Here is a 14,818-nt window from a genome sequence, read left to right on the forward strand (position 1 = left end):
GAAATATAAAATTTATATTTTCTCGATACGAAACATGAGAAAAGTTTGGCAAATCATCCTTTTTCCATGTTTTTATCCAGTTTCCAAAGCTCATACAAATAAATTGTACATATATTTTATATGTATGTTGATAGCTCATCTATATATATTTATATATAACAACAAGTTAGGCAATCTGTTCTTAGCCCTTTTAAGTCAATTGAACTTTCTTGGACTTTGTAAAAGATTTCTGTAAAAAACAATTATACAATAATTGTAATGCTTTATTAATACTTAAGAATAAATTTCTAGAGTTACATGAGTTAAAGATACATGAAGGCAAATAATGGCTTTTTCTGACACACATTGATTATACCATGCAAGTGGTGTGTTAATGTTTAAAATGTTGACACTGAATTAGCAATATTGTCTTAATTGCCCTGCATACATGTACATCCTATTGTTGGTATGTACATGTAGTTTGAACTGACCATGATTCTTTTTTATGTCTAACGTTTTCTTAACTACCATCAAATTTTTATACTAGGTCTGGGCAGTGGCATTCATATTCAAGATAAGACAAATGTCAATACAGAGAGTTTTCTTCATATCAATAAGACAGCAACCCACCAACTTTTTAAAACGACTTATAGTGGTCAACAATAGAAAAGTCTAAAGTGCTCTTCTAAATCTATTTATTCTGCAAATTCAGCCAATTATTGAATTATAAATATTTGATTATAAGTAGAGTATGCAAATAAAGTTACCTTTATCTTGCCTCAATGTTGAGAATAAGGTAATGCTAAAAACTAATGTTCATGTCACAGATCATTTTGGGAATACTTCAAAAAATAATAGCACATTGTTTTGGTTTAGTTTCTACATTCTGAAAGTGTTGATTTTTTTTTGCCCCACCTAGGGGCATCATGTTTTTCGGTCTGTGCGTCCGTTCGTTCCTTCGTTCGTCCGTCAGTCCGTCCGTCCGTTCGTTCGTTCGTCCGCCCCGCTTCAGGTTAAAGTTTTGTGATGAAGTTGAAGTCCAATGAACTTGAAACTTAGTACACATGTTCCCTATGATATGATCTTTCTAATTTTAATGCCAAATTAGAGTTTTTATCCCTTTTCACGGTCCACTGAACATCGAAAATGATAGTGCTAGTATGCATCCGTGTACTATGGACACATTTTTGTTTATAACTTTTTTATGCTACAGAAATGACACATAAAATGCGCAATTACTTACACATGTACAAAGATCTAAGGAAATACATAATTTGAAAGTTCAAACTTACCTATTTCTTTTTCAAAATTTATTTCTACACTACATACATCTTTTTTGAGCTCTGTGACACACTGCTATCATAATCCTACAACGAAAAGAGTAAATAATTATATTTCCTTGCTGTCTGGTCCACTGTAAAATAAATGACTCAGGGTTTGGGGAAACAATTGATTTCTATGCCCTGCCACTTAGTGGCCCCATATATTGATCTGCTTTTTGTCTGTCTATAATCAAGATCAATAAAGTAAAAAAGAAACTTCAGCAAGTTTACTCTCATTACTGTCTATTTACAACTTACAGAACAAGTTTGTGTTTAAGTTCATTTTTGTTCTATCAAAGAATTGTTATTATCCATGGAACATTGATCAATACAAAAAACATTAAACAAATTACAAATTACATGTTCTGACAAAAAAGTCAACATTCTCATGCTTACTCATAAATGTGGACCTTGGTTATCTATTATTATTTTATTTGTACGACTTTGCCCCCAGCAGAGCTTTGAAAAACAGTACATTAACGGGTGTTACACGGACACTTTTTAGATGATACACGGACACTTTTTAGTTGTTACACGGACACTTTTTATGAATAGAATCACTCGTGCATGATCAGTGAGTTCATGGGCACTTTAAATTTCAATTAGATTTGAACTTTTTGTTTCACCGACATAGTTCCTGTCTTTTTAATTAAAATATTTACGTTAGCATCAATAACTGTATTTTTTTTCAAACAATTCCAGTAACTATTCATATTAGTACACTAAGGGATTGACCATTTAACTTCAAAAGGTGGGTTATGGTTTTTTCCTAAAAAAAACATTTTGATCCCCAAATTTATGTGAAAAAATATATGATATATTATATAGTTGAAAAACTAAATAATTTTCTTACTCAGAAAAGAACACACCCCCTTTTGAAGCTAAATGGTCGGTCCGTAAATGTGTTTTTTTTCAATATATGGACAAGAATAGTATTCTGGACAATGCTGAAAGAAATACTGGTACCAACGTTTATATTTCAATAAAAAAGACAGGAAATATATATAAAAGAAATCAAATCTAATCAAAAGATAAAATCCCTATCAACTCACCAATGCACGATTGATCCTATAAATAAAAAGTGTCCGTGTAATACATGTTCAAATAGGCAGCAAATCTTGAAGAAAATCATTCAACTTATGTCATCAATTTTGGACGGTAAGCTCTGATTGAATCATATAATGACACGTGTTTAATCCTGATCAACACTATCAGAGACATATAAAAACCTATAAGCATGAGTATTTTTTTTAATCCAAAATATATGCCTATATACCAGTATATCTAATAACAAGACAAAATCCATTTTTTCATAACATTTCATTCACTAATGAGATAGGAAATTCATTCTTTTGATACACTTATGTAGTTATTGAATTCATATATATTGAATTCATATATTTGGCGGCAAACGTACGATTTTTACGAAATTTTTAGGGGGAATTTATCTTAACTCCCTCTTTTCCCCCAATAAAAATCAAATGGTAGCTTGCTTACCTCTGAAATCTTTTTTTATACATTACTTACTTGCGAAGTTGCATTTCAAAAAGTCTCAAATGTGTATAACATTCACCTTTAACTTGAAATGGTTCTTTTTATTAAGTAATTAGATTCTTGATTTTTTTGAGAAAAAAACTCTCGGCTGAAGGGAAGTGAGAAAAAAAATTGAGTTTAAACTGTAACTTACATTAACTGGTATATGGCCATTTAAGTTTCTAATATCTTTAGTTTTGCTACCTCGTCTAAATGTAAAATGTACTTCTTCCTTCTTGAAACGTCGTACAAGTCAGATACAAAACAAAGGTAACAAAAAATAGGCCGGAAACAACCTGCCGTATAGTTTGTCTGCACTTGACTACTCGTGCAGAAAAACTATCCGGCAACGGTTGTTACCGGCCTGTTTCTTTGTTACCTTTGTATTGTATCTAATACTTAATACACATTGTACTCTGATTCCCCCTTGGTATCTTGCACAAATTTTTTTAATTATATGTGTTACTTGATGTTCAATACTGGCTTTGATTTTTTTTTAAATGGGAATTACACCTTTTCTCTTCCTTCTCCTTCAAATTTTACTGACATTTCATGTACATGTGCTCTTTCACTTAATTGTCAGGATAAACAACAGAATTTTAAGAATGACATTGAGCATTTTTAACAAACATGTCTGTAGATTTGGGGACCAACTGTCAAACATTTCATAATAATGAACCCTTAAAATAAGGGAAAAAAAATGGGAAATAACTCTTATTGAAATATATCTGTAAATTGTTTCAAATCTTGTTTAGATGATGAAAATGTGCATTTGAAAAATTTTTTTTAGTAATCTTATATTTAATTTATGCAAGAATCAATATTTTCAATGTAGTTAACATTCGTTTTGGTCTGATTTTACCTGTAATTGATATTTGAAAAAGGGGGGAAAGGCCCTAAAGACGTATTTCAAATGAAAAATTAAGTTGATTCTACTTGTTTGCCATTGTGTGGATTTTTTATATTCTATAAAACTATGAACAATGTTGACAATAAAGTTCATTTCCTGAATTTCCATCTTCACCTTTTCGGGAACCAGTTACTCAAACTTCATTAGAAAACAGCATATATAAAAGTAGGTTAGGTTTCATATATAGCTTACTATTGAATAGTCAAAAGAGCAAAACATCTCATAAAAGTGTAAACCATGATCTATTATAGTTGTTATTATAATATTATCAAGTATTAACCCAACACAATTTGTTTGACAGTTTTTATAAGCTCATCAACTGAACCGTTTTTTTTTTTGTAGAAATTCAAGCCATTTCAGTCAAATATGCAAATTAGGCTGTTACTTAATATAGAAACAAATTAGAGGCGTCTAATATGTTTTTGCTTTTTTTATTTCTAATGTATCTTACATCTTAAAAAATCTAAATTGACCATCGACCTGGACGATTTTTTGAATTTTGCATGGTTTTCTGTGAGACAAGCTCTTAATTGCTGTAATATATTTGCTATATAATAATACAATCCAGTTTCTATAACTAATTTATTAACAAGTACATCGTTTGATGGTCAGACTACAGAATGACAACATGTGTATAAGAACTTCAATTGATCTATTTAATTATGTTTATTTAAGAACGTGCAGACATGTGAGAGTTGCTGATCTGTCAATTATAATTACTGTAACAGATGATACGGTAATAAAGTGCGGTGAACTTTATAACACTTCTCCGGCCTTAGATAAAAACAAATTAAAAACAAATTAACACAATTACAGAAAATTAATATCTTTTCACGGCTACTGATTGAAGTCCATATCAGTTTGAAAACAAATAAAAATGTCAGATCACAAAGATTCATTCGTTAAAGTTTGTCTGCACTGAAACTATAATGTCCTACTAAGAAAATAAAATAAAAATGTTCGCACTGGTCTTGTTGTTATTTCTTACACTAAATGATATGTACACACATGCACTGCGAAGTACTTAATGCACTTCAAACGGCTGTGAGGATTATTATGCCTCTTTATAAATCTACACTTTAATTCAACACAAAATCCTTAAAATGCGATGGTTCTTTTCTTATTCTCTTCGGATAGCGTGGTTCCATTTGTTCAGTCATGTTTGACGGTTTCTCGATTTGCGGTTGTTCGGTCTCAGGAGTACTTATCGGTATAGTTATTTCTGGCTCAAACAATTCACTGTCATTGTCACATTTTTCTTCCTTTTCGTTGTTTGTGCAATCAAAGTTTCGTACTCTGATGTGATCAATATGTCTACGAATGACACGTCCATCTGGCAATTTGATATGAAATGAAAGTGGTCCTGATTGTTTTATAACTTCTCCCTGAATCCATTTAATCTTTGAACCAATTGAGAAATTTCGGGCAAATACTCCCTGTCCTACATTAATTTGTCTGTTCACAGATTTCTTGTCGTGATAATGTTTTTGTTTTTGTTGTCTCTCCTGAACTCGCTTCTCGATATTTGGAAAAACTAAATCTAGACGTGACTTTAGTTTCCTTTTCATCAGCAATTCTGATGGTGCCAATCCTGTCGTTGTTTGTGGCGTTATACGGTAGTTGAAAAGAAAACGGTTTTCCTGGACAGTTCCTTCTTTGATTTTCTTCATACCTTCTTTGAAACTCTGAACTGCTCGTTCAGCACAACCATTACTAGCTGGATGCCACGGCGCGGAGGTGCGATGTTCAATTCCATATGATTTCACATAATCGGCGAATTCCTTACTAGTAAATGCGGCTCCATTATCACTAATAATGAGATCACATAATCCATGTGTTGCAAACGTTTGTTGAAGTTTTGCAATCGTAGCCTCGGATGTTGTAGAATTCATGACGTGTATGTCTATCCATTTTGAATACGCATCAACCATAATTAGAAATGATTTGTTCATGAATGGTCCTGCAAAGTCTATATGTATTCTTGACCACGGATGGCTCGGATATTCCCACGGATGTAACGGTGCTTCTGCTGGTAATTTTCGGTTTTCCTGACAACTGTAACGGTTAACTACAGTTAATTCCAAGTCATTGTCCATTCCCGGCCACCATATATAGCTTCTTCCTAGACTTTTCATTCTAGTAATCCCTGGATGTCCTTGGTGTAATTCATTTAACATGGCCTCACGTCCTGGTTGTGGTATAATTACTCTTCCTCCCCACAATATGCATCCGTCCTGACTACACAGTTCATTTTTTCTACTATAATACGGTCTTAAGTCTTCACTGGGACATTTTGACGGCCATCCATTCAAAATGTATCTAAGCACCATAGACAGTATTGTGTCCTTGCGTGTCCACTTTTGAATTTGTTTAGCAGCTACTGGCGTAGTGGCTAAATGTTCCATTAATAATATAGTATCACCAGGCGTTGGTGTCTTTTCAATGTTTGTTTTTAGCGGTAGTCTACTTAGTCCATCCGCATTACCATTCAGACTCCCTTCTTTGTATACAATCGTGTACTCATATGCAGCTTAAGTCAGTGCCCACCTTTGAATTCGAGATGCGGCCATTGTCGGTATAGGTTTATCTTCTCGAAATAAACCTATAAGCGGCTTGTGATCGGTTATGATTGTAACGGGGTGTCCATACAAATATTGATGAAATTTCTTGATACCAAATATTATGGCCAGACTTTCCTTCTCAAGAACGGAATAATTCTTCTCTGCAGATGTAAGTGTTCGAGATGCATAAGCTATTGGTTTGTCACTGCCGTCGTCCATTTTATGCGAAAGTACGGCCCCTACTCCATACGGAGATGCATCACATGCTAAGATTAATTTCTTTTTCGGATCGAAATGTACAAGTACTGATGCGGATTTCAACAGCTGTTTTGACTCTATGAACGCTTTTTACTGTTCTTTTCCCCAACTCCATTTTGTGTCCTTCTGTAGAAGTACATGTAGCGGCTTTAACAAGTGAGACAAATTCGCTAAGAATCTATTGTAATAGTTCAGCATTCCAAGATAAGCTTTCAGTTCTGTCACGTTTGTCGGACTTGGGGCTTTATCGATCGCCTCAACTTTACTCTCCACTGGATAGATTCCGTGTTTGTTTATTTTAAATCCCAAATAAACAACTTCTTCAGCCATGAACACACACTTCTGTTTCTTTAACCGAATTCCGATTCTCTTAAATCTAGACAAAACCTCAGAAAGAGTATTTAGATGTTCCTCTCTTGTTTTACCCGTTATCAGTATATCATCTACTCGAACCAAAACATTGGATATACCTTGAACAACATTTTCAAGTGTTCTCTGGAAAATACCTTGGCTGGACGCTACACCATACGGAAGTCTATTGTACCTGAATAAACCCTTATGCGTGTTTATAGTCACATACCTTTTACTGTCCTCATCAAGTTCAATTTGTTGGTATGCTTGATTTAAATCCAATTTTGTATATTTTTGTCCTCCTCCAAGCGTTGCGTATAAATCCTCAGTTTTAGGAATCGGATAATTATCCAACTTTGAAACGGCATTAACGGTTACCTTGTAGTCACCACATATTCTAATAGATCCGTTCTCCTTAACTACAGGTACTATCGGAGCGGCCCAGTCGGAAAATTCCACTTGCTGAATCTGACCCTCCTTCTCAAGACGTTCAAGTTCCATCTCCACTTTATCCTTCAACGCATACGGCAAAGGGCGAGCCTTGAAATATTTCGGTACGGCACTCTCATCAACATAAATCTTGGCTTTCATGCCTTTTAAAGTTCCAAGTTCATCTTTGAAAACTTCCTTATTTGCTTCCAAGATCACATTTAAATCACTCGATTGATTATCACTTCCAACGACGGAGAAAATATCCTTCCAATCCAGTTGGAGTTTGTTCAACCAGTCTCGGCCAAGTCAATTCGGACCTTTACGCCTCACTATCAGTAATGGTAATTTTGCGCTTTCCTTCTTGTAGTTGACATTGACGATTGCACGTCCTATTACAGGAATCTGCTCTCCCATGTATGTTCGGAGTTTAGCACTTGTCGGTTCGATTCTGAATTTAGACTTGTATTCCTTGTAAGTATCCTCGCTCATGATAGAAACTGACGCTCCGGTATCTATCTCCATGGCTATTTCACATTCATTCACATTGATTTGCACTTTATATGCCTCATTAGATTTATTTCCAAAATGAAAAACTGAGTAAACTTCATTTTCACTTTCACTTTCGCTACTTTCATCCTGCTCCATGAAATGAGCACGTGGTTGAAAACGTGATTTGAACTCTCTGTGATTTTCACTTAAATTCCCATTGGCAGATTTGTTACGGCATTTCTTTGCGATATGTCCTTTCTTTTTACAACTGTGGCATTTTGCATCCTTAAACCTGCAATCGGCGGCTAAGTGATTTCCCCCACACCGGTAACAATCTCCTTGTTTCGAATTTCCAGAGTTGTTTCTTGTATATGATTTTGAAACTTTGTTGACTTGTTTCTGAAATGTTGCATTTGTCCCACTCGCTTGGATGTCTTGTGCGTTCTTCTCAGCAGTCTCCATAGCGGTAGCAATTTCCAATGCCTTGTCAAAAGTTAAATTCGGCTCTGCTAATAGCCTCCTCTGTATGCGGTCACTCTTTATTCCGACGACTAACCTGTCTCGTAACATAGCGTTTAACGTGTCACCATAATTACAGTGTTCTGTCAGACTTCTTAGTGCTGCAATAAATGTCCTCACTGACTCATCGCTGTGTCTTGTTCTACTGTTAAATTTAAATCTTTGGATAATTTCTGATGGTACTGGATCTCGGTGGTCTTTCACTAGTTTTGTTAAATCGGCCAGTGATTTCGTTCCTGGTTTGGCTGGTGCTAATAAATCCCTAATTAATTTGTAGGTATTCTTCCCACATACACTTAAGAAAATATCCCTTTTCTGGTCTTCTTCGTCTATCTCGTTAGCATTAAAATAATGTTCCATACGTTCTACATATTGTGTCCAATCTTCGGATTCATCAAAAGAGTCTAATTTCCCGTAAGTCGGCATTGTTACGTGTAGAAATTCACATTTATTTTAATATTCAGTTTTTTCCTCGTCGCCAAAATGTGTAATATATTTGCTATATAATAATACAATCCAGTTTCTATAACTAATTTATTAACAAGTACATCGTTTGATGGTCAGACTACAGAATGACAACATGTGTATAAGAACTTCAATTGATCTATTTAATTATGTTTATTTAAGAACGTGCAGACATGTGAGAGTTGCTGATCTGTCAATTATAATTACTGTAACAGATGATACGGTAATAAAGTGCGGTGAACTTTATAACAATTGCAATAACAATAATGTTATAAGTAGTTTCATTTCATTATGGAAAGGACTGTTTTTTAAATATTATAAATGATATAGTAAGAAAGCAAATATTAAAATGTTTATGGAAAACGAATTTATTCTGGCGCAAATATAGAATTTCAATCCTGGTATCTATGATGAGTTTATTTATACAAACTACAAAAAAAAGAATTGGGTCATCAATTTCATTGTTATTTAAGTGGACTCTCATTTATGTTGATCATCAAAGTCAAAATTGAAAATAAATCCACCTAAATTAATGTTCTATGATATTGACTGTTCCTGTAGTTTATAGGATTAACACATTTTTTAGTGGATATAATGGGATAAACTCACAAACTAAATAAAAGTCCACTGGACTTTTACCTCAAGTTTGTCAATATCCGAATTATAATTCTTATAATTCTTAACCCAAACATATGCAACTTTTAATAAGTATTGTTTTGTTCATTGGTTACTATTTACCATCAAATCCAAATTCCCATGCCGTAACATAGGAGTTAGCCGCCATATTTACTTTTTGAAATCCATAAATGTTCGATTAATGCAATACAATAACAAAAAATCAAAAGCTTTATTTTAATGAGATATTATCCGAATTTGAATCGTACAAGTAACGGAATAGCTTTCATTTTGAGATTTGTGTTTCGTTTGACGTAATGATTTGCAATGACGTTGATGCGCTAAGATCAACCATGAAACTTTGCTGAACTTTACTTCGTTTTGATTTTAAACATTTTCAAAGAATTAATGCATTATTTCATTTTGCTATGCATTAGAATAGAAATAACAGTGATGTTCTTTCTTTTCGGATCCCATGCATGTGTATCGCACATGAATAGAATTCAGTAAAGGTAACGACAGTTGCTTTGGCAACATGGTCTTTCGAAGTGTACACAAAGGGATATCAATCTAATGGACAAATTCGATTTAAGTATGTGTTGATATGCAAATCATATAAGAATGATAACAAAATATTGCGTAAGCTTAAACTAAAGGTAATATTCGAAGTGTCTCGTTAGGGAACACAAAATCTTTTCAAAGAGTATTCGTATATCACAAGGTCTCACAACGAAACATTAGGAAAGGTTAATTCATTGAGTGAACTGTTTAAATGCCCAAATTGGTTATTCTAAAGTTGTAGTATAGAAGCTAGGATCAATAATATTAAACCATGACCATGAATCATAGTGAAATCTTGTTAGATAATTCTTTATCTATGCTTAAACTATTTTCATATACAAAATTTGTAATCAGCAAGTAATCATATGAATGTTATCTAAAAGTAATCTGAATGTTATCATGATTACACCTGTCCTGTTGTTTTTTTTTAAATTGTATTTAGAATTAGCATGATTACTAATAATATGTGATTAAATTGCAAAATGTAATCAATTACAGCTGATTACGATTTCTGAATACGATTATCCCACGTCTTTTCATGAAACTTATTGATTATATAGACAACGTGTTTCGTTTTCTATGCATTGAGTTTGAAATTGAAGTTAACGGATTGATTTCAATATTTAACCAAGGATACACTTTCATTACACATATTTAATGTAAAAGGTTATATCATTTCGATAAAATAGTGTTCTGTTTAACGTTACATTGAAAAAAACAAATATCAGTTTATTGAAAACGTTTGATTTTGTCAGTTTATATGACTTTCCCCTTTCAGAATTTGCCTTGCAGTTTTCTGTTTCTGTTACACTTTTAAAAAGAATATATTGTTACTGAAAATCAACCAAGTTTCAATATACCGCTTCAACATTATGTCGCCTGATTCGTATTTTAAAGAGAAAATAAACCGAGTAGTACATTTTTTGATTTACAGGTATGCAAGAATCCTTTCAGCAAGTTTGTTCTGACAGATTTTGTAACAAAACAAACCCAGACAGCATTGGCTGTGCAGGTTGTTGTGTAGGATCTGGCTGTAATGGCCTAGCTGGTTATTGCGAAAATTCTAAATGTTATTGCAACGGATGCGAAGTTAAGAAAAGTAATTATAAAAGTGAGTATTTAACTCGGTCAATAATTCATTTAAGATTTTAACGTTATGATAAATTTACGGCAATACCAAGACGAGATAAATCAAAAGTAACAATAGTTTGACCCGACAACAGACAGTCACCTGCTCATGATGAATGCCTAATGAGTATGTTTATCCCTATCGACGCTGAATATGTGTAACCTTTCAAGTTAAATCTTATGAACTAATTTTCTGGACTGTTTTCTCTTTTATTTATCAATGGTAAAACAATAAAACTAAACAGTCGATTTTCTAATGTAATCTTCAAAACATTATCGTTAAGGTTTTAAATACACTTAACGTTCATAACTTAACCCAAATCCGCAAAAGAGTACCATCTACTTGGTTGCATATTAACAGTCTATAACCTGTTCTGCATCATGGAAAGCATCACGTTCACATCAAGTTGTAAGCTTAAGAGAGGCTGAAGAAACCAAAGGGATACTTAAACTCATAAGTTGAAGACAAACTCAATTTGCTATGGGAAAGAAACATAAAACTACTAAACGACGAACAACATTCTACAAAACACAACAAAGAAAACTAAGCACTGAGTAACATAGACCCCACACAAATCGTGAGTATCTAAGGTGCTCAGAAAGGATAACTGGATCCTGATCGACATGTGACACTCATAGTATTCCTGTTTTAAATAATGAATAGAAGTAAAGTCTAATTCGGTGATGTCATATTCCATAGGACGTTATTGTCATGACGATAATTAGAATATACCCGTCGTCATCTGTACATTTGATAAAATATTGCACATGAACAGAAATGAATAGATTAAAACGAAATTTAAAACAGATCAGCGATTTTGCTTTTGAAATTCAATAGTTTCTCTGATTTCTGAAAAAGATACAGATAAATACCAACTGATTGTATATTTCAAAAGTCTAGCCCAAAATTAAAACAACAGAAGTTTACCTATGTTAAAATCTGGTAAATCGAAAAAAAAGAGACAAATAAAGGAAACAAACAAAAACAGAGGAAATCACATTAAACAAACAAACAAAAGCGAGACAAAGTGCGTCGACACAGTAACCGTCTCCTGCCATTCATGTGTAACCTGAATAGCAAATCCACACTCAATCAAAATGTCACTGTCGAGAATAGGAAACTGTCGTTTAAATTAAAGGTTTAGACGACTATATTGGTATTTTAAGATTTAAGACCGCATAAACATGTCGTTGGTGAGTTGAGACACAATCATAAAGGTTAACTAATTCGTAAAGGTAACCGTAAAACGTATGTAGTGTCGACTGAAAGAGACATAGACGGGAGAGAGCATGAAAATAGCATGATTTCAATTGCACTAAGACAACCAATGTGTGTCATAAAAGATGATATTTCTTATTTTGCATGGTCCAGTCATTTCGAGTTATTCAGCTACAATTTCTGTCTTTTAACTTAAATGTTTCGTGTTTACTAATTGTTTGTGTTTTTCAATTAAAACCTTGTGTTTTTGTTCTTGTATTTAATTCTCCTAATCACTTATATTTAAAAACTTGTTTTGGTCAATTTCAATAAAGAGTTGTTGATAGTCAGGTGAATGATATAGTTGCTATGCAGAAAAATAATTCAATGAACCATCATTTAGGAAAAGAATAGATACAACAGCTCTTATTGATATCATGCATGGAACGCATTTCTTCTTATGTTGTACTGTTACACCATTGTTCCAGTTTAGGAAGAGGATTGGCGCCTTCAAACATATTTAACCCTATCACATTGTTTATGTGCCTGTCCAAAGTCAGGAGCCTGTAACTCAGTGGTTGTGGTTGGTTCATGTCTGTCATATTTGTTTTTCGTTAATTAGTTTGTTGTAGATTAGATCGTTAGAATTGTTTCATATTTTTCATGTAGGGGCCTTTAATAGCCGACTATACGGTATGGGTTTTCTCATTGATGAGAGCTGTACAATTGCCTACAATATTTTAATCCACTTTATCTGAAATTTGGTGAAAAGTTATCTCATTGGTAATGATACCACATCTCTTAACTTTTATATTTATAATGTGTTTATTGTTATTTAGTATCAACTTCAAGAGGTGGATTTGGTACTGCTTTCAGCTCTGCGAGAAGTTCGATAAGTATGTAATTATTAAAGGACATATATATATATATATATATATATATATATATATATATATATATATATATATAAATGCCTAAAAAGTGTACACAACAAACCAATAACAAAAAAAGGAACTATAAATGTAATTATTTATAAATATTTCGGATAACAGATATCCTTCCTCAGTAATTATGATTGTGATGTTGAATGAATCATATATCAGTCTACTTAGATTAAACTATAACAATCTTGAAATTTATACAATAAAAAAGTCAAACCGGACATCAGGTAAGACGCTTGCACAATTCGAAATATGTGTTAAACACGACATAGGTTATATGACTAATTACAACAGAGAGTTCAAATATACACTTTTTAGGCGTTTATATAATTTATTTATTGTGTACATGTATCTTTACTCGTAACGATCCAGCGCCCTCGTGGGAAAAATCGTTGACTATTATTCAGACGTTTTATATATATATATTTATATATATATATTTTTTTATCCAACGCAATCATAGGTTTGAACGTTGTTTTCAATTTAGACTTGTATATATATGTATATATTATATATATGACTCTTAACCGCGATGATCACCTTAAAGTGTGATGCTTGGACGCTTAAGTGCGTTGGTGGTAACGCTGGAGTGCGATGGATTGAAAAAATCATGTGTTCTCTGTTTTTGTTTATTTTTTGCATGGTCACATGTCGATGTAGCAGTCATTTGTTCGTTAGAAATAGATTTAAAATTTAAAACATTTCCAATCCTAACTGTCACGTTATAGTGTACTTTGTAAATAGCGTAGACAAATAGAATACAGTAGTTCATATAATCTCTCTGAAATTGACCACTATGGAAACTACATACAAAGGTTATGTTTCTTTAAAACGAGTACAACTTGTAATAAATTAAACACACGATAGTTGTTTGAAATGCAAATACTACTTGATTAGTTGGAACGAAACAAAATAATCGTTAAATCTACGGCTACTGTGAATTGAAAATGGAATAATATAGATCATCGTAGATGGTTTTTACTGCAACTTGGGAAAACATTGAATGTTTTGTATTTATAAACTCAAAATAATTGGACATGTGTAGATTTTAAAGTAGCCATCACACGTTGTATAGACCATCGCACAACAGCGGAAGAGCCATCGCAAGTCGGCGCAGACCAATGCACTTCAGCGTGATCATCGCACTTCACCGTCACAATCGCAACTCCGAGTTCTACATATACATTAGAAAAAGATATATCGTAAATTTCCATTGCAAGAGAATTGCATTAAAAATGATTTCTCATTTTCATGCATTATCATAATTCATTAAGGCGGTTATTTTCGTTGGTTGGCTGTAAAAATATTTGCACTCAACGATTATCTTGTCTAATGTTCTTGAGGACAATATGATGATATCTGACTATTTAGAAAACAAACAAGTATCCAAATTAAATTTTATGAACTCGTTTTCAGGACTGTTTCATGGTTTCTCATTCAGGTATCAATTGTAAAACAATACGCCAAAATAGTCAAATATCTGATTTTACGTTTAAAACATTATCGTTACAGTATTTTGATAGAGTTTAAGTTGTTCATAACTTAAGATAAATTCA

At 33.0% G+C, this 14,818-nt stretch overlaps 1 protein-coding gene across 3 annotated transcripts in view; it reads left to right on the forward strand.

Moving 5' to 3' along the window:
* The window catches only part of LOC127702557 (uncharacterized), a 168,793-nt gene that overhangs the window by 20,161 nt on the left and 133,814 nt on the right, over nt 1–14,818 (forward strand). Inside the window, exons 3-4 of one of the 3 annotated variants that reach the window (XM_052206812.1) lie at nt 10,930–11,106; nt 13,161–13,217. The exons of 1 other annotated variant lie outside the window; for it this stretch is intronic. In XM_052206812.1, the coding sequence (XP_052062772.1) occupies nt 10,930–11,106; nt 13,161–13,217 (234 nt within the window). The remainder of the gene's footprint in view (nt 1–10,929; nt 11,107–13,160; nt 13,218–14,818) is intronic. One more of the 3 variants, XM_052206814.1, reaches the window with a different exon arrangement.

Source organism: Mytilus californianus, unplaced genomic scaffold (genome assembly GCF_021869535.1).
Source record: "Mytilus californianus isolate M0D057914Y unplaced genomic scaffold, xbMytCali1.0.p SCAF_5, whole genome shotgun sequence".
Lineage (NCBI taxonomy): Eukaryota > Metazoa > Mollusca > Bivalvia > Mytilida > Mytilidae > Mytilus > Mytilus californianus.